General features: G+C 46.1%; 1 protein-coding gene across 2 annotated transcripts; it reads left to right on the top strand.

The window, feature by feature from the left end:
• Positions 1-20: 20 nt before the first annotated feature.
• On the top strand, positions 21-20,714 carry PECR (peroxisomal trans-2-enoyl-CoA reductase). Of its 2 annotated transcripts, none has more exons than XM_053402611.1 (8): positions 21-537; positions 3,172-3,305; positions 12,570-12,735; positions 14,091-14,172; positions 15,651-15,747; positions 17,251-17,358; positions 18,510-18,621; positions 20,170-20,714. In XM_053402611.1, the coding sequence occupies exons 1-8, from the start codon at positions 21-23 to the stop codon at positions 20,256-20,258; spliced, it is 1,305 nt and encodes a 434-aa protein (XP_053258586.1). In that variant the 3' UTR covers positions 20,259-20,714. The 2 variants fall into 2 exon arrangements, with proteins under 2 accessions (XP_053258586.1, XP_053258596.1); XM_053402621.1 differs by lacking the exon at positions 21-537 and adding an exon at positions 867-1,017.
• Positions 20,715-22,724: the final 2,010 nt, after the last annotated feature.

Consider the following 22,724-nt stretch of genomic DNA (forward strand, 5'->3'; position numbering starts at 1 on the left):
GGGTGGGTGGGTGGGGTAGGATGTGTCACCGTCTCTTCTCCCACCACCCTTTACCCTGGCAAGGTGAACGCAGCCAGGCAAGGAGGAGCTCTCCTCCTCTCCCCTCGCCCCAGTGGCCCGTCTGCCCAGGAGATGGAGAGAGGCGCGGGGGGCGCCGGGCAGGTCCGCTTCAGCGACGAACGGCTGGGTCGCCGTCGGGATCCCTCCGCTTGAAGCTGCTCATCGCCGCAGTCAACGGGTCTCGGCATAGCTCGGTTGCAGCAGGCGCGACGGCTGGGGCGCTGCTGCTCCCTCTTTTCCCGACGGGTGAAGCCATCAACCCTCAGGCTGCGGCGCTGGGTGGGAGAGGCTCAGGATCCCATCTCTCCCACGCACCCTTCCTCTCACTGCATGCGCGCAGAGAAGCAAGTCACGATTCCCTCTCTGCGCGTCGAGGAAGAACCGGAGGAGAGGGGCAATCTCCCCCTCCCACCCTCCGTTCCTCCCTCAAGCTAAATGCAGGCAGCAGGGAAGGGGGCAGGCCTTTTGTGTTGCGAGGTAAAAAGTGGGGGGGGGAGAGAAAGAAGGCCGCCGCCCCTTGCGACCCTCCTCCCTTTTCTGGCACGCATGTAATAGGAGAAAGCGCGCTCCTCTTGGCAGCCCACTGGGTTGCACTGCGATGAGGACGCCCCGCCCCGTCGGGGCTACAAAGCGGCACCAATAATAAAACAATTCTAATGCTAAGAATACTCTTGATGCTCCTGCAGCCAGCGCTTGCTTTGGTGGCTTAATTCAGGAGGAGGGGAAAAGGGGGCGGGGCGCTGGGTCACGTGGTGCTAATCCCTCCCCCCTCCCCCTCGAAGGCTGCTGGTGGCTTTCGAGACTTCGGATCTCTTGAGACGAAGATGGCGGCGGCGTCTTGTGGCGGACACGGGGGTCGCTTTCTGGCGTCCGGGCTGTTCCGCAACCGGGTGGCCATCGTGACCGGCGGGGGCACCGGCATCGGCAAGGCCATCAGCGCCGACCTGCTGCAGCTTGGTGGGCAAGGGGCGATCCGAAGGGGAAAGAACCAGAGGGAAGCCCCCGGGGACTCCCCCAAAATCGGGAGTGAACCAGGCGGGGTACCCTCGCTGCGCGCACGCGTGCACGCATTCACACGTCCCCTCGGGAGGAAATAGCGGGTTGGTGGTAGACTTGGGCTGCCCCGTGTCTTCTCCTTCCTTGTTTTCAACAGGACTGGCAGGAATTCAACAGGTGTAGCCTCCCAGGGGCGTAGCCAGGGGGTTGCAGGCTGCCAAATTTTGCAGCACTTGAAGTTTTCAAACCATCTTCAGAGAGGCAGTCCTGCATATAACACATCGCAGTAATCTATCCTAGAGGTTCCTAGAGCAGTTAGGCTACCCTAGTACAGATAGGGCCCCCACTGGGCTACCAGCTAAAGCTGATGGAAGGCGCTCCGTGCGACAGAGACCACCTGAGCCTCAAGTGACAGCAAAGGATCCAGAAATATTCACAGTATCCAAGCTGTGTACAGTACATGCTTCTTCAGAGGGAGAGTAACTCCTATTGTGTCTTGATAAGCTAGTTGTTTTATATATATTTATAGTTATATTTATATCCCATCTTTTACTCAAGGAGCTCAAGGTGGTGTACAAACTTTTCTCCCTCTGCATTTTAGCCTTACAACAACCCTGTGAGGTAGGTTAGGCTGAGAAGTCACCCAGCGACCTTCATGGCTGCGTGGGAATTTGAACCCTGGTCTCCCTGGTCCTATTCCAGCGCTCTAACTACTGCACCACACTGGCTCATCATTGCCTTTGGCCCCTGTCCTAGAGGATTAATGTCTCTTGTTAATCAGTGATATATAATGTCAAATCCAGGAAGGCAGATAATGAACTCTGATTCTCTAAGCTGCACTTGTAACTGATGGATAACTGAGCTGTAGGGAAAGTGATTGGCAGTTTGAAAAAAAGCTGGGTATATCTGTGTGCTTTACATGGGTCACACCAGGGAATCAGGCCATGTCACTTGTGTGTTAAGTAGGGCAGGCATTAAAATACCAAACTAACTCAGCTGCTGCTGAAGATTCTGTACCTCGTTTGTGGCTTGAACGATGAATGAAGTCATAAACTAAGGGTGGGCAACTTTTTGCCATTGAATGTTGTTTTACTGAAACACACCACTTTTGATTAACACATGGTGTGTGTACATGCAAATTCTGAAGCCAAGCCACAAATGATAGACTTCTTCATTTGTTCATCGAATGAAATGTCCGTAAAATGTCCATCATTTGTCCATTCTGGTATAATTCAGAATGTAATAGCATGCTTTTGGAAATACTAGAATGTACTTTCTGTTTTGAATAACCTCTGACTCTCCCTGTCATCATTTCGAACTGTAGATATTCTATCATTTGGACCTGCCGCTCATTTATCGTAGGTGTTTTATCACTTTTCCAGTTTCTTGCAATTAAGATCCTGGCTGCTACTGTTGTGTACATAAAAAGTGGTCTAACATCTTTTTAAATTTCTGGTGACATTATACCTAGGAGGAAGGTTTCAGGTTTTTTCTTAAATGAGAACTTAAATAACTTTTTAAAATTCGTTATAGATGTTATTCCAAAATTCCTTAATGGCTGTGCATTCCCACCACATGTGCATATATCTGCACTTCTAGGTCAATAAGTGATGGTGGACGTGGTTCTTTGTAATCCAAAGAGGTCTTGTTTCTGTTGTCGTTGGCACTACACTAATTTCATGTCTTATAATTCAAATTCTACCATTGGCTCGGGAAGTTTCTGTGAGATGGCTTTCTAGTTCAGTAGTGGGGGTGGGGGTACAATTTGCAAGCTTAAATAACAATTTATAGAAGCATTTCAGGTATCTGACTTTGCAGACTTCCAGAACTGCCAAAATGCTTGACAATCCAGAAAGTCATGATTGAAGATGGTTATCACAGTCTGTGTACAGTGCCATTTGTTAAGCAAGAACCCTTGTTGCCTCTACTAAAATGCAACCATGGGCATAGCCAGGATTTGGGGGGGGGCAGAACCATGTTATCTGTGACACAGTTGGTCAGTTTATTAAGTATTTTTTTTATTTACTTGATTGGGGGGCAGCTGCCCCCCCGGCTATGCCTATGAATGCAAGACTATTAATGTCTAAAATGTATTTCCCCCCTCTTTTTTGACAGGTTGTAATGTAGTCATTGCCTCCCGCAAATTCGACAGATTAAAAGCTGCAGCGAACGAGCTAGCTGCCAAAATTCCATCCACAGTTTCTGCCCAGGTTACCCCTGTACAGTGCAACATTCGCAAAGAAGAGGAGGTAAAAACAAAATACTTTTGTGCTGTAGAGTGGACAACTAGTCTACTGGCTCACTGGAGAATACTTGCCTTGAGTGTATTACACACACACAAACACACAAAATTTGATTTATTATATTTCTGTGCCGCTCTTAATTCAAATGAATCCCAAAGCAGCTGGTAGTTCACAGTATTTTTCAAAGAGGTTGTTGTAAGAGTAATACTCTGTGATGGGAAAAGATTTACATCTTGCTGCATAATTGTCTTTAATGTTGTACGTCACTAATAACAGCCTCCTTTGCCAATGTTGAAATGACTTCTGAAGAATGTAGATTTTGCAAGCATTGAGAAATGTACACATGTGGGTGCTTGCATCTGGAGATTGGATCTAGACGCCAGCCACTTGGACTTAAACAGTGCATCTGGATTATTCCAAAGAAAAGGGGGAAAGGCCACTTATTTTTGGTGACTTTGTTTTATAAGGAAAACATGTAACCTGGCTGTTGCTTTGACTAAGAAATTGTTGCTTTCCCTAAATCATGGTAGTTTTTTATTTTGTGTAGCTTAGAAGAGTCACCCAGTCTGATTATGAAAGTGGTAACACCCAGTTGTTTATGTTGTTAAGGTGTGTTGCTGGTTCTACTTTTAAAAAATAATTGGGGAAGGGCTTTGTAAAAGAGCAGTGGGAAGGGGAAAGTTAATGTTCCTTTTCACTAACTCTAAAGCGTTTTTGTGTGCATCTACTATCCTTTGTCACTATGAACCATTTAATTATTCAGACTGCAATGCACTATCTGGGTCTGTCCGAAACCTCAAGTGTATCTGGAATTATTTGTCTCACATTCATGAATAAACTTTTAAGATTCGGCATTTGTCATAATTTACTTTCTTTTTGCATATGCTTCTTGGTTTCCTAATCCGTGGGTGGTGCTCACTATTTCTCCTGGTAATCCTTCAAAGCCCTTCCTGTTTGTAACCTGTCTTTTGGAGCTGGAGGAAGACATTTTCTCTGGGTTTTTTTTTGAGAGTTGAAGGCAGTAGGATTGCAGATGCTTGTTTCTTTTGTCATGGTATTGCGGGGTTTCCCAAACTTGGGTCTCCAGCGGTTTTTGAACTACAACTCTCATCATCCTTAGCTAGCAGGGCCAGTGGCCAGGGATTATGGGAATTGTAGTCCAAAAACAGCCTGAGACCCAAATTTGGTAGTGTTTCAAAAATTACTAGATATTATAAGCAGTGCCATAGCTACTGGGGGGCTAGCCAGGTTTTTTTGTCCCGGGTGAACGCTCCAGAGGGGTGCCATTGAGGCTCCCAGCCTGTGTGTGTGTGTATGCAAATGTGTGGAGTGCGTGTGCTAGTGTGGTGTAATGGTTAAGAGTGGTGGACTCGTAATCTGGTGAGCTGGGTTCGTGTCCCCGCTCTTCCACATGCAGCTGCTGGGTGACCTTGGGCTAGTCATACTTCTCTGAAGTCTCTCAGCCCCACTCACCTCACAGAGTGTTTGTTGTGGGGGAGGAAGGGAAAGGAGAATGTTAGCTGCTTTGAGACTCCTAAGGGTAGTGATAAAGCGGGATATCAAATCCAAACTCTAAACTGCATCTTTGACCTGGGTTTTCACCCCTGTTTCAGCTCCTTGGGAAAGCATGTGTGCTTTGCATGCAAAAGATCCCATGTTCAATCTCCAACATCTCCAGCTTAGGCTGGGAAAGACTTGCAGTCCTGCAGATTCATGACCAGTCAGCTGTAGGCATTGAATTTTTATTTTGATTATATATTTTGTGGTTTTATATTTTGATTTTGTTCGGTGGTATAGAGCGGTATATAAATTCAATACCAAACACAGCAACTTTGTATAAGGAAGCCAGCTATGCTCTATGATTAATCAACGGTGTTAGAGCTGTCATATCACTTTCAAATTCTGCTTTTTCAATAGTAGTAGTAGTAGTAGTAGTAGTAGTAATAATAATAATAGAACCACCTATTGTCAGTCTTCTGCCTTCATCTCCAAATAGTGTTCCTGCTATGAAAAATAGCCCTTCCTTGGTTCTATTTTAGTTCATTCTGCCTAAACCACTGCTTTCTCTTTCCATTTATTTCATAACTGGGCTTATGGAGTGGCTGTTTCCCTGATCAGCAAAAGGAGATTCACGTAAAACATCTAGGGAATAACTTATTGAATGCGAGTTTCAGAGTCTTCATCTTTATCCTCAGGGGCCTCCTTGCTTTCTTTTTCATAAATAATTCTGCTTATTGGCACAGGGCTCCTGAATGCTGTGCGGTCTGCCAGTTTCCTTTGTTAAGAATACAGTGATGCTGCATTGTACCCTCTGTTTCTCTTGGCTGTTCAACATCCTGTAGCCACCAGTCCTACCAGGCTTGATTGTCTCTCCTGACATAAAGAACATAAAGCTATTGAATGCTGTCATGTGGAAAGATGACCTCAGTTCTCTTTTCTCTCCAGCCCACCCTACACTCAGCACCAGGAGATTGTATCTGGGTTGTGATAAGATGGCAGTGATGAGATGAGCTCCCTGTGATTATTTAATTGAACAGCCTTCCATCTCATATTTGCTGCTTTTAGAGGAGTCGTTGGAACTAAAGGCCTTCAGACCAAAATCTATAGATAATGTTACCTACTGGTAGTGATGAAGCCATAGATTTCATAAGAAAACTCTTGGATTGGATACCAAATGCTTAGTATTCTGTTTCCAATAGTGGCCAGCTAAATACTTTTGGGAAGCTTGCAAACAAGCTACGAAGGTAGCAGCCCTTTCCTGTTTGTCTCCCAACATCTGGTATTAGAAGTGGTTTCACTTAGGTATTGTATCTATTAGGTATGAGGTTGATAGTCTTTGGTGGCTGGGGAAGCCCAGCCAGATGGGTGGGGTATAAATATTAATGATTAGCTGTAATTATGATTAGCTATAAGATCACAAAACTAGTGAAAGCATGGTGTTATTACATGTATCATTATAAAATTACTTGTGAAGTATGGAAAGAAAACACCATGCTTTCACTAGTTTTGTGATCTTATAGCTAATCATAATTAAATATCAAATTCTGCATATAAATTATTACATTCATCCGCTTTAAATTGCTTCAGTTTAATAACAATTCCTTTTGAAGAGGGTGCTGCTTCAACAGTGTACAAAGTCTGGTTATATACATTGTTACAAGTCTCCAAAAACCCTGAAACAATAGCTTCCTCTCAGAGTGGAAGGGAGGTCTGTTCATAAGTTTGACGTCTGAATCTAGTAGTAGTTCTTTATTCCAATGGAATAAAGGTGTTGAAGGGTGCAGGACTGCAGCCCATGATGCTCTCTGAAATACTCCTTTTTTTGCTAATGGGGGAAGGTTGAGTGATACTCTCTGGGCGATTTTTCTTCTTAAACAAAGCAATTTAGGCTGCAAGCCTAAACAAACTTACACAGGAGTAACTCTCATTGAGCTCGGTGAGGCTTCCTTCTGAGTGGTCATGTGAAGGATTACACTGCTCATGGTTTCATAGTCAAACATTTACTGAAGGGTCTTAACCATTAATATGGCTCTCCATATTGAGCATGCAGTGCTTGCATAATTCCTTAATACTCTGTAAACAGCCCAGCCTTTTATCTGTACTTCTCATTTGGTGGCTATGAGTGGCTTTGCAGTATAATGTGATTGGACTCTGCTGCCTGGGAGTGTGTATGTGTGTGGATTTAAAGGTTTCTTGTAGCATGTTCTCTGAAGAGGCTGGATTTTCTTCTAAATGCATTGTTAAATCAGGGTTTTGTAATTGGTTGACTATCCAGACTGCTGCTAGGAAATGCATTCAGCTGTACCTAATCATAATTAAACATCAAATCCTGTGTATGAGTTGCTGCATTCTTGTCTAGTGCTTGAGGGTTATCTCCATAAATATTCTGTTGAGTGATCTACTTTTTTCATGTGCTACTTTATGGACTTGCCCTTTTGTATTTCTTGATTCCTCATTTTCCAACTGGAGTTAATTGCTGTTCTTACTTAATAGGGCTCTGATATTTGTTCTGTTACTCACCTATACTGATTTTTCTCTGGCTTCTCCATATACCTGGAATGTGTTACCGTATTTTTCGCACTATAGGACGCACTTTTCCCCCTCCAAAAATGAAGGGGAAATGTGTGTGCGTCCTATGGTTGGAATGCAGGCTTTCGCTGAAGCCTGGAGAGCGAGAGGGGTCGGTGCGCACCGACCCCTCTAGCTCTCCAGGCTTCAGGAGAGCCCCACCGCCAGCCCCACAAGCTCGGGGGACAGCGGGAGAGGCGCAGCGCGCCCTTCCCGCTCTCCCCCGACTTGGCTAGAAGGCTGGCGGGGGGGGGGAGAAGCCTGCTCCTCCCCGTCGCCAGCCCTGCAAACTCGGGGGACAGCGGGAGAGGCGCAGCGCGCCCTTCCCGCTGTCCCCCGACTTGGCTAGAAGGCTGGCGGGGGGGGGAGGAGAAGCCTGCTCCTCCCCGTCGCCAGCCCTGCAAACTCGGGGGACAGCGGGAGAGGCGCAGCGCGCCCTTCCCGCTCTCCCCCGACTTGGCTAGAAGGCTGGCGACAGGGAGAAGCCTGCTCCTCCCCGTCGCCAGCCCTGCAAACTCGGGGGACAGCGGGAGAGGCGCAGCGCGCCCTTCCCGCTGTCCCCCGACTTGGCTAGAAGGCTGGCGGGGGGGGGGAGAAGCCAGCTCCTCCCCGTTGCCAGCCCCGCAAACTCGGGAGACAGCGGGAGAGGCGCAGCGCGCCCTTCCCGCTGTCCCCCGACTTGGCTAGAAGGCTGGCGGGGGGGGAGAAGCCTGCTCCTCCCCGTCGCCAGCCCTGCAAACTCGGGGGACAGCGGAAGAGGCGCAGCGCGCCCTTCCTGCTGTCCCCCGACTTGGCTAGAAGGCTGGCGGGGGGGAGAAGCCGGCTCCTCCCCGTCGCCAGCCCCGCAAACTCGGGAGATAGCGGGAGAGGCGCAGCGCGCCCTTCCTGCTGTCCCCCGACTTGGCTAGAAGGCTGGCGACGGGGAGAAGCCTGCTCCTCCCCGTCGCCAGCCCCGCAAACTCGGGGGACAGCGGGAGAGGCGCAGCGCGCCCTTCCTGCTGTCCCCCGACTTGGCTAGAAGGCTGGTGACAGGGAGAAGCCTGCTCCTCCCCGTCGCCAGCCCCGTAAACTCGGGGGACAGCGGGAGAGGCGCAGCGCGCCCTTCCTGCTGTCCCCCGACTTGGCTAGAAGGCTGGCGACAGGGAGAAGCCTGCTCCTCCCCGTCGCCAGCCCCGTAAACTCGGGGGACAGCGGGAGAGGCGCAGCGCGCCCTTCCCGCTGTCCCCCGACTTGGCTAGAAGGCTGGCGGGGGGGGGGGGGAGAAGCCTGCTCCTCCCCGTCGCCAGCCCTGCAAACTCGGGGGACAGCGGGAGAGGCGCAGCGCGCCCTTCCCGCTCTCCCCCGACTTGGCTAGAAGGCTGGCGACAGGGAGAAGCCTGCTCCTCCCCGTCGCCAGCCCTGCAAACTCGGGGGACAGCGGGAGAGGCGCAGCGCGCCCTTCCCGCTGTCCCCCGACTTGGCTAGAAGGCTGGCGGGGGGGGGGGAGAAGCCAGCTCCTCCCCGTTGCCAGCCCCGCAAACTCGGGAGACAGCGGGAGAGGCGCAGCGCGCCCTTCCCGCTGTCCCCCGACTTGGCTAGAAGGCTGGCGGGGGGGGAGAAGCCTGCTCCTCCCCGTCGCCAGCCCTGCAAACTCGGGGGACAGCGGAAGAGGCGCAGCGCGCCCTTCCCGCTGTCCCCCGACTTGGCTAGAAGGCTGGCGGGGGGGAGAAGCCGGCTCCTCCCCATCGCCAGCCCCGCAAACTCGGGGGACAGCGGGAGAGGCGCAGCGCGCCCTTCCCGCTGTCCCCCGACTTGGCTAGAAGGCTGGCGGGGGGGGGAGAAGCCGGCTCCTCCCCGTCGCCAGCCCCGCAAACTCGGGAGATAGCGGGAGAGGCGCAGCGCGCCCTTCCTGCTGTCCCCCGACTTGGCTAGAAGGCTGGCGACGGGGAGAAGCCTGCTCCTCCCCGTCGCCAGCCCCGCAAACTCGGGGGACAGCGGGAGAGGCGCAGCGCGCCCTTCCTGCTGTCCCCCGACTTGGCTAGAAGGCTGGCGACAGGGAGAAGCCTGCTCCTCCCCGTCGCCAGCCCCGTAAACTCGGGGGACAGCGGGAGAGGCGCAGCGCGCCCTTCCTGCTGTCCCCCGACTTGGCTAGAAGGCTGGCGACGGGGAGAAGCCTGCTCCTCCCCGTTGCCAGCCCCGCAAACTCGGGGGACAGCGGGAGAGGCGCAGCGCGCCATCCCGCTGTCTCCCGACATGGTTTGGAGGCTGGCGGAGGGCTTCCTCCTCCCCCAGCCCCGCAAGCTCCCAGAGCGATGCCAAAGCTGCGCGCAGCTTCGGCATGGCTCTGGGTCCCGTTCTGGGGGAGGGGGAAGCTCGGGCTTCCCCCGCCCCAGCCCCGCGCCTGGCGGGGGGGTGATAAATTTTTTCCCCTTTATTTCCCCCCCCCAAAATCTAGGTGCGTCCTATGGACCGGTGCGTCCTATCGTGCGAAAAATACGGTATATGCTAATATGCAGCCTATTTATCTCCTTTCTTAATACAAACTCCTGAACACACTCTTACCCCTTCCCTGCTGCCCCCTTACGGCCTCTTTTAATAGTAAGTTTAAAAAAGCCATTTTTAAATTTACTAGTACATAAGGTTCTTCCTCATCTCATTGTCTAAAGATCTCAAAGCTGTGTACAAAACTACAACCTAAAAAAATTGAAACGGTATCATAAAACAGACATACAACAAAATCAGTAAAACAGTATGATTAAAAAAAGGAATTATGTAATATCAGGATCCAGTCTTATGGACTAGGGAAATCACAGGCAAAACATATGCATTTACAAGTAATCTGAAACATCTGATGGATAATGCTTCACATATGGCAGATGGTAGGGAATTCCGCAGTACAGAGATGATTATAGAAAAAGACAGTTTTGGGGTCACCACCCTGTGATATATTCTGTAGAGTATGTTTCCATGATTATCATTTCCTCAAATGATATACCAAAATGAAACATTTTAGTAATATATGGCTCTTGTTTTTCTAGAAGAGTCGCACACAGTTTCTTGTCAACTTGAGCTAATTCAGCTGTTTGTATTCAGATTCCCAGATTGTATGCCTCTTTTTAAAAGGAGTGCACAGGTATTAATTTATACCTATGATGTAACACCTGAAGCAGCCCTTAGCTGTGAGCTAGTTAGACAAGGGTTTGTTCTGCAAATTGTCTCGTATTAGGCATCACTATAAAGAAATATTACGCATTTATAAAACTTCTTCTTACAAAAATGTAAGGATTTTTTCTTGCATTTTTGCAAGACTGCTGGTCTGATTCTGCACAAAATCTATGCTGAAAGAATTGTACCTGCTGTACATGCCTTGCTAAATATTCAAGAATGGCATTTCGCCTTTCTTTGACGGGGTTGTATAGACTGTGACTCTGTCACTTCAGCAGAATGTTGCCATTACTTGTTTTGGGTAGCTGAGGATGCTGCTGGATTAGCATTTTTTCCATCTTTTGCTTGGCAGGGATCCAGGCCCCTTGGATCCTTGTGAAGACCACTGGCACAGATAGCGGAAAGGGGACACACAAACTGATTGGATGGGAAGAATAACTTCTGTGTGGCAATGCATTATTCTTTAAAGCACAGATATGTTTGCATTAAGGCAAGAAAGCAGCCTTATTTTTAATCCTCAATTTTTAAGAGCTTTTGCCAAATGCTCTGAAGGTCAGAGGTGAATTTGAAACTCGGGACACAGGTGGAGTGGTGGGAAGAAAACTGGTGCTATTGAATTAAGAGGAGAATGAAATCGCTTTTCCAAGTTTGCCCTAAAAAGAACTTTTCAATGGAGTTGAAAAGGGAAGAGCAACATGGAAGTTGGTCCATTAGAGCAAATGGGGCACTGCCCTACCACCTCAGAGTGCCATCAGTCAGCCCCCACCTGCATGCTTTCTTACTTACCGCTGGGCTTTAGTTTCATCTTCTGGGCTTTAGTTTCATCTTCTGATGGGAGTTGTAGTCTAAAACATCTACAGGGCACTAAGTTGAGCAAGGGTGGTCTAAAATCTCAGAAATGCTCACCCAGCTTCTCTCTGAACTCTGCTCTTCTATCTGTGCCAAGTGGGCCTTGCTTCCATTCTTTGGGAATGCATTAATTTGCATGCTGCTGTTTTCATTCATAAAATACAACAGATTGGTTGTCCTCCCTTGATGACCTTGGGAACTAGCAAGACCTGCCTGCTGGCAAAAGACTGTTTCATACAAGACTTAAATAGAATATTAAAGGCTGCTTGTTCATTCTATCAGTGCTGCTGCTGCACCATAAAGTCTCTATCTACCTAACTAAGGTTTAGGTACATTTGAGGATGCATGTTTACTGCTTCCAGGATTAGATATAAAATAACTATTCTAATATCCTTCATTGCAGAAAAGCTCTTTTTATCCATTCTTTGCAGTATTATGCATGGCATTGTTAGGAATGTCATTTCATGTTGTGTTTGACAAGATGCTCATGTCAGTCAGCTGTTAGGTAAAGTAAAGGTAAAGGTACCCCTGCCCGTACGGGCCAGTCTTGCCAGACTCTAGGGTTGTGCGCTCATCTCACTCTATAGGCCGGGAGCCAGCGCTGTCCGCAGACACTTCCGGGTCACGTGGCCAGCGTGACAAGCTGCATCTGGCGAGCCAGCGCAGCACACGAAACGCCGTTTCCCTTCCCGCTGGTAAGCGGTCCCTATTTATCTACTTGCACCCGGAGGTGCTTTCGAACTGCTAGGTTGGCAGGCGCTGGGACCGAACGACGGGAGCGCACCCCGCTGTGGGGATTCGAACCGCCGACCATGCGATCGGCAAGTCCTAGGCACTGAGGTTTTACCCACAGCGCCACCCGCGTCCCACCCAGTCAGCTGTTACTATATGTTAAATTTTGTAGCATCATGAAAGTTCTCTGAGACATTCTATAATCTAGATCTAAAAGTCTATTTTTAGGAGGTTCCAGTGGACATTAGACCTCCAGCTGCAATGTTGTGATTTCTTTAGTGTTCACACTGTTTTACCAGCCCCTAACCTTCTTTTTGCAAGATAAATATACAACATATACAAAATACAAAAAGAAACCACTACAAAACAACCAATTGTTTTTATTCAGGGCAAGCTTGAGTAATTAATGTAGAAATGACTAACGCTAAAAGGCTACTGTGTGCAGACTTATCACTCAACTTTTTTTACTATTGGTAGGTAGAGGCACTGGTGAAATCAACATTGGACCTTCATGGGAGGATAGATTTCCTGGTCAACAATGGGGGAGGCCAGTTTCCTAGCCCAGCAGAAGCAATTAGTTCAAAAGGCTGGAATGCTGTGATTGAAACTAACTTGACTGGGACCTTCTACTGCTGTAAAGCAGGTGAGCACTTGGTGTACACAGGAAATAAGTAACTAAGCCATCAGAAGAATTTCCCCTCTTCTTTCCCCATATAGCAGTTCAGTCTCTTTATCATTGCCATGGCATGTTCTTGCTCTGCTGTCCCCAGAAGCATTATAATCAGACATCCAGAGAACTTTGAGGTTCTTCCTGGGCTCAGCAGGTTATTAAAGGACTCCAGGCTAAGTTGTCACTGCTAACTAGGTTTGGTTGAAAGTTGGGTTGCCAGGTCTGTTGAAGCTCAGACCCTGAGATGCAAGGAGGAGAGGTTGGGGGCTAAGAGAGTCTGGATGCTGCCTTAGGTTGGAGGTTGACAGACATGGGGCAGTGGTAGCAGGATGAAGCCTCTTGAGCCAATGATACAATAGCCTGCTGCCTTGATTTTTGGTCCTCAATCTGAAATTCTGTTTTCGTAGAATCTTAGAGTTGGAAGGGACCTAAGAGTCATCCAGTCCAACCCCCTGCAATGCAGGAATCTCAACTCGTTTCCCCCTTCAAACCCTGGGAAGAAGGCTGAAATCTGACACCCCAGGTCAAACCATGAGACCTGACAAGTAGTTTCTCCCCCTGACTAATTTACAACTAGAGGTGGAAGAAGCAAGGGGATTCTTTGACAATTTTTTTCCATGTCTGCAGATGCCTACTGACTAGATGATAGATTTACATTTGAACACTGATGCTGGGTGACAGGTGAGGCAGCAGGATCTTCCTTAAGGCTCCAGAGCAGTTTTTTCTAGAAGGAAAGGAGGTGGGGGCTGGAGCAAACACTGCATTGTCCAAAAGTGCTGTCAGTTCTAGTTCTCCATACTTGCCTAGAAACATCGTGCCTGGGTCATCAGGCCTAACTAGTTGGAGCCATTTTCTTAGGAAGTAGTAGACGAATTGGTAGCAAGATGGACAGGTATCCTTCAGGAAGCTGCCTCACACTGAGTCAGACTTGGTGCAGCTAGTCTTGCCTGCACAATGAGTAGCAATGACTTTCCAGGATTTCACAAAGGAGACTTTCCCAGCCGTTTCTGGAAATGCCAAGGTTTGAACCTGAAACCTTCATGCAACAGATGCGCTGTCCCACTGAGCTGTAGTTTTGTGTTATACAGTACAGATAAATATCAACAGAGTTATAAGATGTGCATTCAGTTGTGATTCTCAGGTGAATATTTGGGTTTAATGTCATTGCTGCTTCCACCTCTGAGCAACTGGTTTTGTCAAGTTTTCTAAGGCTATGGAAATAAGGCTTGAGACAGATTTCATTCCACTCATGTGTTTACTGTAATTTTTGTACACCATTTATCTGGCAATGTAAAAGCCTTCACAACCATTCTTCTGTGTCTACCCAGTGTACAATGCTTGGATGCAGGATCACGGAGGTGCTATTGTCAACATCGTGGCTGATATGTGGAAAGGGTTTCCTGGCATGTCGTAAGTCTGCTATCCGTATACGATACACAGTCCACTTGCTTTCACTTAAACTGATGTCCCTCTGAGTAGTCATGTGCATTTGAATGGTAAAACAAGATGGAACAGCAGATTCCCAATATTTAACATGCACATTCCTTGAGATTCCATTTTAGCAGAAGTCTTTGAGGAATTTGGGACTAAATTGCCGGTGCTTATGATCCTCACTTATTGTCACCTGCAAGGCTTTCTTGAGAATGCTCTTGAACAAAAAGTGGAATGCAGGAAGCCAACTGGAAAGCAGAGTCCCTCTGCTGGGACAGTGTGATGAGTCTAGCTGAGGTCTGCCTATATAGCTGTGCATCTTTGCACATGCCTTTTTGTAATCCGCCATCTTACTGGGTTGCCCCAGCCACTCTGGGTGGCATCCAACAAAGATAATAGCATAATAAAACATTGAACATTAAACACTTCCCTATACAGGGCTGCGGGTGGCGCTGTGGGTAAAACCTCAGCGCCTAGGGCTTGCCGATCGCATGGTCAGCGGTTCGAATCCCCGCAGCGGGGTGAGCTCCCGTCTTTCGGTCCCAGCTCCTGCCCACCTAGCAGTTCGAAAGCACCCTTAAGTGCAAGTAGATAAATAGGTACCGCTTTATAGCGGGAAGGTAAACGGCGTTTCCATGTGCTGCTCTGGTGCTGGCTCACCAGAGCAGCTTCGTCACGCTGGCCATGTGACCCGGAAGTGTCTCCGGACAACGCTGGCCCCCGGCCTCTTAAGTGAGATGGGCGCACAACCCTAGAGTCGGACACGACTGGCCCATACAGGCAGGGGTACCTTTTATACAGGGCTGCCTTCAGACAGCCCCAATGACATAACTTCTCATGCATTTGCAGTTTAGTTCAAGAGGACTTCTCTCATAAACACAGTGAAAGGACAGGGCACCATACCGACTTCTGTTTTTGTACTGCAAGTTGTTTCTGCAAAGTTCCTACAGAAGACTGAGATGTCTGGAAGCGCAAAGTACAATTTTATTAACAACCTTGCACCTCAGATGTCTCAGTCTTCTGTAAGCCATGCTTTTTTCTCAGTCATTGCCTATACTTCTATAACTTGTTGTTTATCATTTGATGAGTCATACAGAATGCTATTAACATTGTGAGCTTTTCGTTGGGCTGGAATAATTGGACAAACACAAAATATTGAAAAAACATTTTACTGCAGGCCTTCAGCCAGCCTTTGTTCATTGTTTGTGTTAGCATTGAGTTTGCAATTAAGCTTCTAGAATGTCAGATATTGCTAACTTGACTGCCCTGTTCTGCTGAGATTTGTTTTGGATTTGTTTGATTGGACGACTGCTTGTCAGAGTGTGAACCTAGTTAGGCTTGCTAGGTGTCGCTATAGTTACTTCAAAGCATCCAGTCTTGATGGAGCTGCCACATACCCCATGTCTATTTATTGATGGAAGATAATATTGCCCTTTTAAAATTTCCTTCCCTCACAGACACAGTGGTGCAGCAAGAGCCGCAGTCGATAACCTGACCAAAAGCCTAGCCATCGAGTGGGCCCGCAATGGAGTGAGAATTAATTCTGTTTCCCCGGTAGGTGACAGAAACATGTGACCAGACCAGCTTTGGTGCTTGAAAGGGAAGAGTCAAATTAGTACAAATTTGTAAAATGATCATTTAGTTTGGTTTAGCTGAGATAGAATAAGATAATTCCCTACCAGCTGCGCATTTGGTCATAATTATTTGAGTCTATTAAGGGTTTTTGTAGTTAAACCTACTAATAGCATCCAGGGTTTGGGATGGGTCTTAGGATATGGAAATGGAGGACGATTCTTTCTTTCTTTCTTTCTTTCTTTCTTTCTTTCTTTCACAAATTTATAAGCTGCTTCACAGACTGAAGCTGCCAAAGCAAACTACAACAGTATAGAAATGTGATAAAATGCAAGCTCCCAAACAATTTCTATAGATATACAATGTGTCTTCCTTGAATGACTGGGTCACACTTCGGGGAAAGCTGTCTTAAGCAAAAATTACTTTGGTACATGCCTAAATATCATGATGCCACTCTTCACAGAGATTGAGTGGTTTATAAAAGATTTGTTTAAGTGCCGTTAAGCCAAAAGGAGAGAGAACAATTTAGTTGCAAGGAATAGAAACTACGCTTTTTGGTGCGTGTGCTTGGTTTTTTTTTATTAAAAAAAATATTTATTATCATTCTACCGCATCCTTCCTTCTGCAGGAGACCGTTGGAAAGTACACATAATCAAGAAAATACAAATGGTTAAAAAAAGTTTTAAAACTGCTGTAATGGGTATGAGTTACTCGTGCGTAAACTGGTGCTTCTCTAGGCTAATTTGCCTGGTTAAACCTTTCTGACTGCACAGCCCCTTCTCATCGTGGCTGCCTCAGTCGCTAGCAGAATCCGTCAGTGGACGTTTCTTAAACCTCTTCCAACATAAAAGCTGTTTGACACCCAGTCTCCTCCTCCTCTCACTGCGCGGGAGTCTTCTGCGCAGGGAGGGTGTGGGTAACGGAGGACCTGTGCTCTCCTCACTGATGTCCAGTGAAGAGTCCTGGAGCCCTCTCTCCGCTTCCCCCATCTGCCCCCCTTTATCCCTTGTGTTGCGCTGATTTGCTTCCCCCTCTATTGAGCCGTTTCTCCCCCTGCTGCTAGGTCCTTCGCCCGCATCATCTGGGAGCCTCCCCTTCGCCTCTCGCTCCGATGTCAGTTCCCTGACAACTGCCATGCAAACAATAACACCAATAAAACAATTTAAATACATTATACAGTGGATGAGGAATATTGGGCCGTCAGTCTCAGTTGCCATTAAAGTGGTTTTTCCTCAGGGTGAATCCTGCACCACACAAGAACAGAATGTTGCGTTGGGAATTGTGGCATATGCACAGCCCTATTTATTGAGGGAATTGTAAGCAAGTTAAAGAGCCAATATTTTGAATAAGAGCTGGAATTTATTTTTATCCCCTTCCCCAACCATGTAGGTCTTAATGAGCACCTGCTTTTCAGTGTAGAGGGTTCAATGTTACTGTACTAAGCATTAATGGAGTCTTACTGTGAGTCTGTCCTTTTCTTCATAGGGAGTGATATTTTCAGAAACTGCTGTTGCACATTACAAAGATGGTGAAGAACTGTTTAAAAGCTATGTCCGAAAAATTCCTGCCAAGAGATTAGGACTTCCTGAAGAGGTATTACAGTATTTCAACCTAAAAGTTACCTTTTGGCACTGAGGGTCTTTCCAGATGATTGGTAGTGGCGCCCACCCTGTGGAACTCCCTCCCACCAGAAGTCAAGGACATAAACAACTATCTGACTTTTAGAAGACATCTGAAGGCAGCCCTGTTTAGGGAAGTTTTTAATGTTTGATGTTTTATTGTGTTTTTAATATCCTGTTGGAAGCCTATGGTTTTCGGTGGTACTCCTGATCAACATGTGTGTGAACAGGGATAGGTCAGCAAGGGCCAAATACAGTCCTTCAGGCCTCTCATAGAATAACTAATGCATTAAGGGGAAATGGTGCTATTGCATTGGAAAGAGGAATTTCATGACACTGGAAAGAACACCCTAAATTTCAAAGAGTAAGATGTTTGAAGACGCATACCACTAACAAATATGTTCATACCAAAATTTTTTATTGAAGTACTCTTTAAAGGGCAAGCTATGTGCCTGGCATTGTATAAACCTAAAATAGGTATCCTGATTATGCTATAATTATGTTGTATGTACCATTCACTCCACAGTAGCAAACACCACATTGCGAGCCTGCTGGTTGAACTTGCAGAACTTTTGAATGTGCAGTATATCATAGAACCTTGCCAGTTTTGAAGGTGATTTTTGAGTACTTTTAGAATGGATCGTTCCGCTGACATATCCAAGCCAGCAAAGCATTGAAATGATATAATATTTATGGACAGTAAAATACCAAGCATTTTCTTTTTGACTTGAACATTTTGTATTTAGTAATATATTCCTGTGGACCACTGGTCAGAAATCTTCTGTAATTGATCAGTAATGACTTCTGCTCTAAGAATCACCTTCAAATAGGGAGCTAACAGGAACCCTTTTCAGAAATGTGCATTCAATGGACGCATGCAGGGCTGGTGGCACTGTTGTGGTAACTGGCTCTGTGCCCACCCTACATGCTTATCACTGTGCATTGGCACCATGCTTTTGACATACAAATGCATACGTTTGCACATGTGTAGGGCAGAATCTATACACTACTGCCTTGGTTGTGATGAATGCATGAAGCCTTGCCTGCATTTTTGAAAAGTGCTATGGCATGGCAGGCATTGAACACCTGTAATTCACATAAGTAAATGTCTCGAATCTTTATAAGGTATCTCCCTTGGTGTGTTTCCTGCTGTCTCCGGCTGCCTCTTTTATCACTGGAGAAACTGTGAAGGTTGATGGTGGGCAGAGCATATATAGTTCCCCATGGGAAGTTCCAGGTAAAAAAACCTGCTTTTTAAAAACTACTTTCTAACAAGTAGCTTGTTCAGTTATATGCCCACCCAGGGCCTGTTTAGATCTCTTACACTCTTTTGTGGAAATCAACACTTCAGTTTTATCATAGTTTATTGTCAGCTTTGCAGTAGCTTGATAATTTAGTTGTGAGTGTTTTTTGGTCCAGCCTGGGATTGTAGAGTAATACAGCTCACTGTAATAAAAGGATTTCTATACTAGCCAGTCTTGGGCAAGTGGTGCTGTGAACCCTGAATGCTTTCCTCCCTAAACTATATGCTCAACAGCCTTAACTTAAAGGTTCTAGTCTTAACCCATGGCCGCCTTAAATCTCATGACATTGGAATGGGATTGGTAAAAACACTCTTGGGATTACCTCAACCTCAGTTATTGAATTGTCATATAGCTGTCTTATAAACAACAAGAAGGAACCTTTTTATAAAAATTTTTTGAAGGATTTTAATAGACAACAAGGGTATATATAATGTCTCTGTTCTCAGTTCATAGAGTCCTTTCTATAGGTCAGTTACATTTGGTGTGAGACACTGCTGTCATAGAGATTATGAGGTGGAAGAAGTGAATGGGGGAAGAAAGGGGGGTAATGATTTTCCATTATTTTGACAAACAACCCTTTACTTAACAATGTCACATCTAGTTTTTCCCAGATCTTCATGTGCTGAATCCAAGGCTGACTAAAGATCTGTAGAAATATAGTTTGCCTTTTTGGTGTTTGGAAGATTTTTCAGCCGAAATGAACATAACTAATGCGTGGTCCATAGCTTTTTCTCCTAGGATCTCTTCCTATACATGTTGGAAAGACAGTGCTGTAATTTGGATCACTGTAAATATGTAACATGATAATTTTTGGAAAGAATTCGATAAAAGGTTGTTTGGAGAGCATTTCCTTTAGCCCAGTCTTCCCCAACCTAGTATCACTATTTATTTTGGACTATAATTATCATTAGGGGACGCTGGTGGTGCTGTGGGTAAAACCTCAGTGCCTAGGGCTTGCCAATCGCATGGTCAGCGGTTCGAATCCCCACGGTGGGGTGAGCTCCCGTCTTTCGGTCCCAGCTCCTGCCCACCTAGCAGTTCGAAAGCACCCCTAAGTGCAAGTAGATAAATAGGTACCGCTTTATAGCGGGAAGGTAACAGCGTTTCCATGCGCTGCGCTGGTGCTGGCTCGCCAGGGCAGCTTTGTCACGCTGGCCACATGACCCAGAAGTGTCTCCGGACAACGCTGGCCCCCGGCCTCTTAAGTGAGATGGGCGCACAACCCTAGAGTCGGACACGACTGGCCCATACGGGCAGGGGTACCTTTACCTTTATAATTATCATTAGCTATGCTGGTGGGGACTGATGGAAATTGTAGCCCAAAACAACGGAAGGGCACAAGGTCGGGAAAGAGTGCTTTACACTTAAAGGATGTTTTCTTTATTTAAGAGAGCTGCTCATCAAGATCTAGCTGGGTTAAGGTGAGATGAAGCAGCCACTAGCTTTTGAAAGTAACTGTCTTATTGTATCCTTTCCCACAGATCATAATAGATGGCCACCTGCACCAGATGGAGATAATGCCAAAGCACTCAAGAAGATACTTTCAGGAAAAGCTTTGTCAAAGCTGTAAAACAAAAGAAATGGGGTTAGCCCCCTTCCATGCCTGTCAGTGGATAAATGCTGCCTTTCAGTAATTGACTGCAATCTTGAGGATCACAGTCCCACTGGGGTAACAAACTGTGCCTTAGTTTTCTTTTTACGATTCCTCTGAAGAAAGTCCTCCAGAACTAAACAACTGTCAACATGTGCTGCTGCTGGCTTTTATGTAAAAGGGTAAATGCATCTCTCATGACCTCTGCTTTTGCAATTTGAACTCGATAAGCTCCGCTCACTAAATCATGTACATATGCTGCATTAACAAGGTGCTGGAGTGAATTACTTCAGCACCTTGTCCATCTGTAGCTTGCTGTCATCACAGCCTTTCTGATTGCCATGCATTGATTACTCACTTCTGTCATAAGAGTCTTTGGCACAGCTCCCAGAGATGAGAGATGTTGGTGCACAATAAACTGGTGGTTTGTATCTATGTTCAAAGTTGTGTTTTATCTTCAGTGGGAGTAGGCAGCATGGGTACTAACTGCCACTTGAAAACATCTTTAGGTAAAAAAGGTAAAGGTACCCCTGACCGTTAGGTCCAGTTGCGGATGACTCTGGGCTTGCGGTGCTCATCTCGCTTTATTGGCCGAGGGAGCCGGCGTACAGCTTCCGGGTCATGTGGCCAGCATGACTAAGCCGCTTCTGGCAAACCAGAGCAGTGCACAGAAACGCCGTTTACCTTCCCGCTGCAGCAGTACCTATTTATCTACTTGCACTTTGACGTGCTTTATAACTGCTAGGTTGGCATCTTTAGCCTGTACTATACTTTAAAAGTTCAGAGGTTCAGAAAGGGAAATGCCTTCATCTTGTACACATGGAGAAAACAATGGCAAAGCTTCATTTTGTTCACATGTGTTACAAGATAGTTGATTTTTCTGAACTAGCACTGCTTGTCTTTGACAGCTTGATTTGCAAGCCTTCAGGCTGGTATGTGCCATAGCCATCATATTGACTTAATTCTAGTGATTAGAGAAGTTGTCCAGAAACATTTCCCCCCCACAAAGGAGCTGAAGAGGAGAGGTGGCAGATGAAGAACTGAAATATGGATACTTCATTATCACTGCAATTACCAGAACCCAAGGGGAAGAAGAAAAATCATTAGAGCTATAAGGGGAAAGCTCATGTTAGCTGCAGTTCCTTGCTTTTAATGAATTGCATTTTATATATTTATTTTGCCAAATAAAAAAGAAAATTAGCAAAATGTTATCCTGCCAGAGTGTAATACTTTGAAGGGGTAGTTTCAAAGCCAAGTTACTGCACAAATTGAAATGTTTAGTATCTAAACATTGGTTCTTGGGAGTCTTCATTTTCCTCTAGGCGGAAGTGTAGTAGCAAAAAAAGGAGTGGAATATCCTTGTCTTCCCTGATAACAGGGCATCTTCTTTTCATAATTGACTGCTGTTGTGACAATTAGGAAGTTTGCATCACCCTTTGCAAACACTGTTGAACAGCGGATAACTATCAGTTTACAAACAGTTTATGAACTGTCTTGTTAGCAAGGAAATACTCATTTATTTGAACATCCACGTCGCTTTTGAAGTTCACCTGCACACCAATGATGCCTTTTGATTAACTCAGATGTGTACTATCCTTCACTGATAGACCAGATTTATAACCATAAAAGACAGTTAGTAGGTTACTGTATTTATGGAAAACGTAATTAACAGATTGCCTTGGTGTAGGGCATTTAATTCAATCCTTGATGAGAACAAACATCAGCAACCTATTAAGGAACCCTTTAGTGACTCTTCTGTCATTTCCCTGCCTACTATGGCCCACAGTGCTTCAGGAAGGACTGGCTTGTTTGTCTTTCTCAAGCAGTCCAGAGAAGCTCCAAAAAGTGATAATGGGACCATTCATAATTGAAGACACGTGAGAGATCTTCACTTAAGCTCTTTGCTGATAAAGCCAGATGCTGGAAAACAAGATGTCTATGGGCTTACAAACTACCTTCGCTCCATTTTTTGCTTTGCTCTCTTGAATGTATATTGTGAAACACTTTTCTTACTATGGACTTCAGAATGTGTTGCCCAGCATTGACATCTTGACCCTAACGTCACTTTATTTCCTTTTTCATAGTGATGGAGGGTTTCTATCCTGGAGGTAATCATAGTTAAAACATTTGCTTTTATTTTTATTTTTCCATCCTGGATTGGATGCTGTTCTTGTGTTTGACACTGTGGTTCCGTTTAACTTCCAAACAGTATTGTTCATTTCTGTACAATGGGCCGGAAATCAACAATGCACAAAACACTTCCTTAAAAACAAACAATACAGGGAAATGACATTTGGTATGTCTCCTTCACATGGGTTTATGCAAAGAAAACATTTAACAGAAAGGTGTACACACATATATATTACACAGTATAAGGCTTACTAGAACTACTGCAGGTTCCCAGAATGGAAAAGGCTGTGTTTCCGATTCCACCTAGTAACTAGC

This window comes from Podarcis raffonei, chromosome 1, assembly GCF_027172205.1.
Source record: "Podarcis raffonei isolate rPodRaf1 chromosome 1, rPodRaf1.pri, whole genome shotgun sequence".
Lineage (NCBI taxonomy): Eukaryota > Metazoa > Chordata > Lepidosauria > Squamata > Lacertidae > Podarcis > Podarcis raffonei.

Coding starts and splice junctions, on each gene's coding strand:
- PECR (XM_053402611.1), top strand. CDS start 21: ATGTGTCACCGTCTCTTCTCCCACCACCCTTTACCCTGGCAAGGTGAA. Junction 538..3,171: donor CAGGCCTTTTGTGTTGCGAG/GTAAAAAGTGGG, acceptor CTTTTTTGACAG/GTTGTAATGTAGTCATTGCC. Junction 3,306..12,569: donor ACATTCGCAAAGAAGAGGAG/GTAAAAACAAAA, acceptor TACTATTGGTAG/GTAGAGGCACTGGTGAAATC.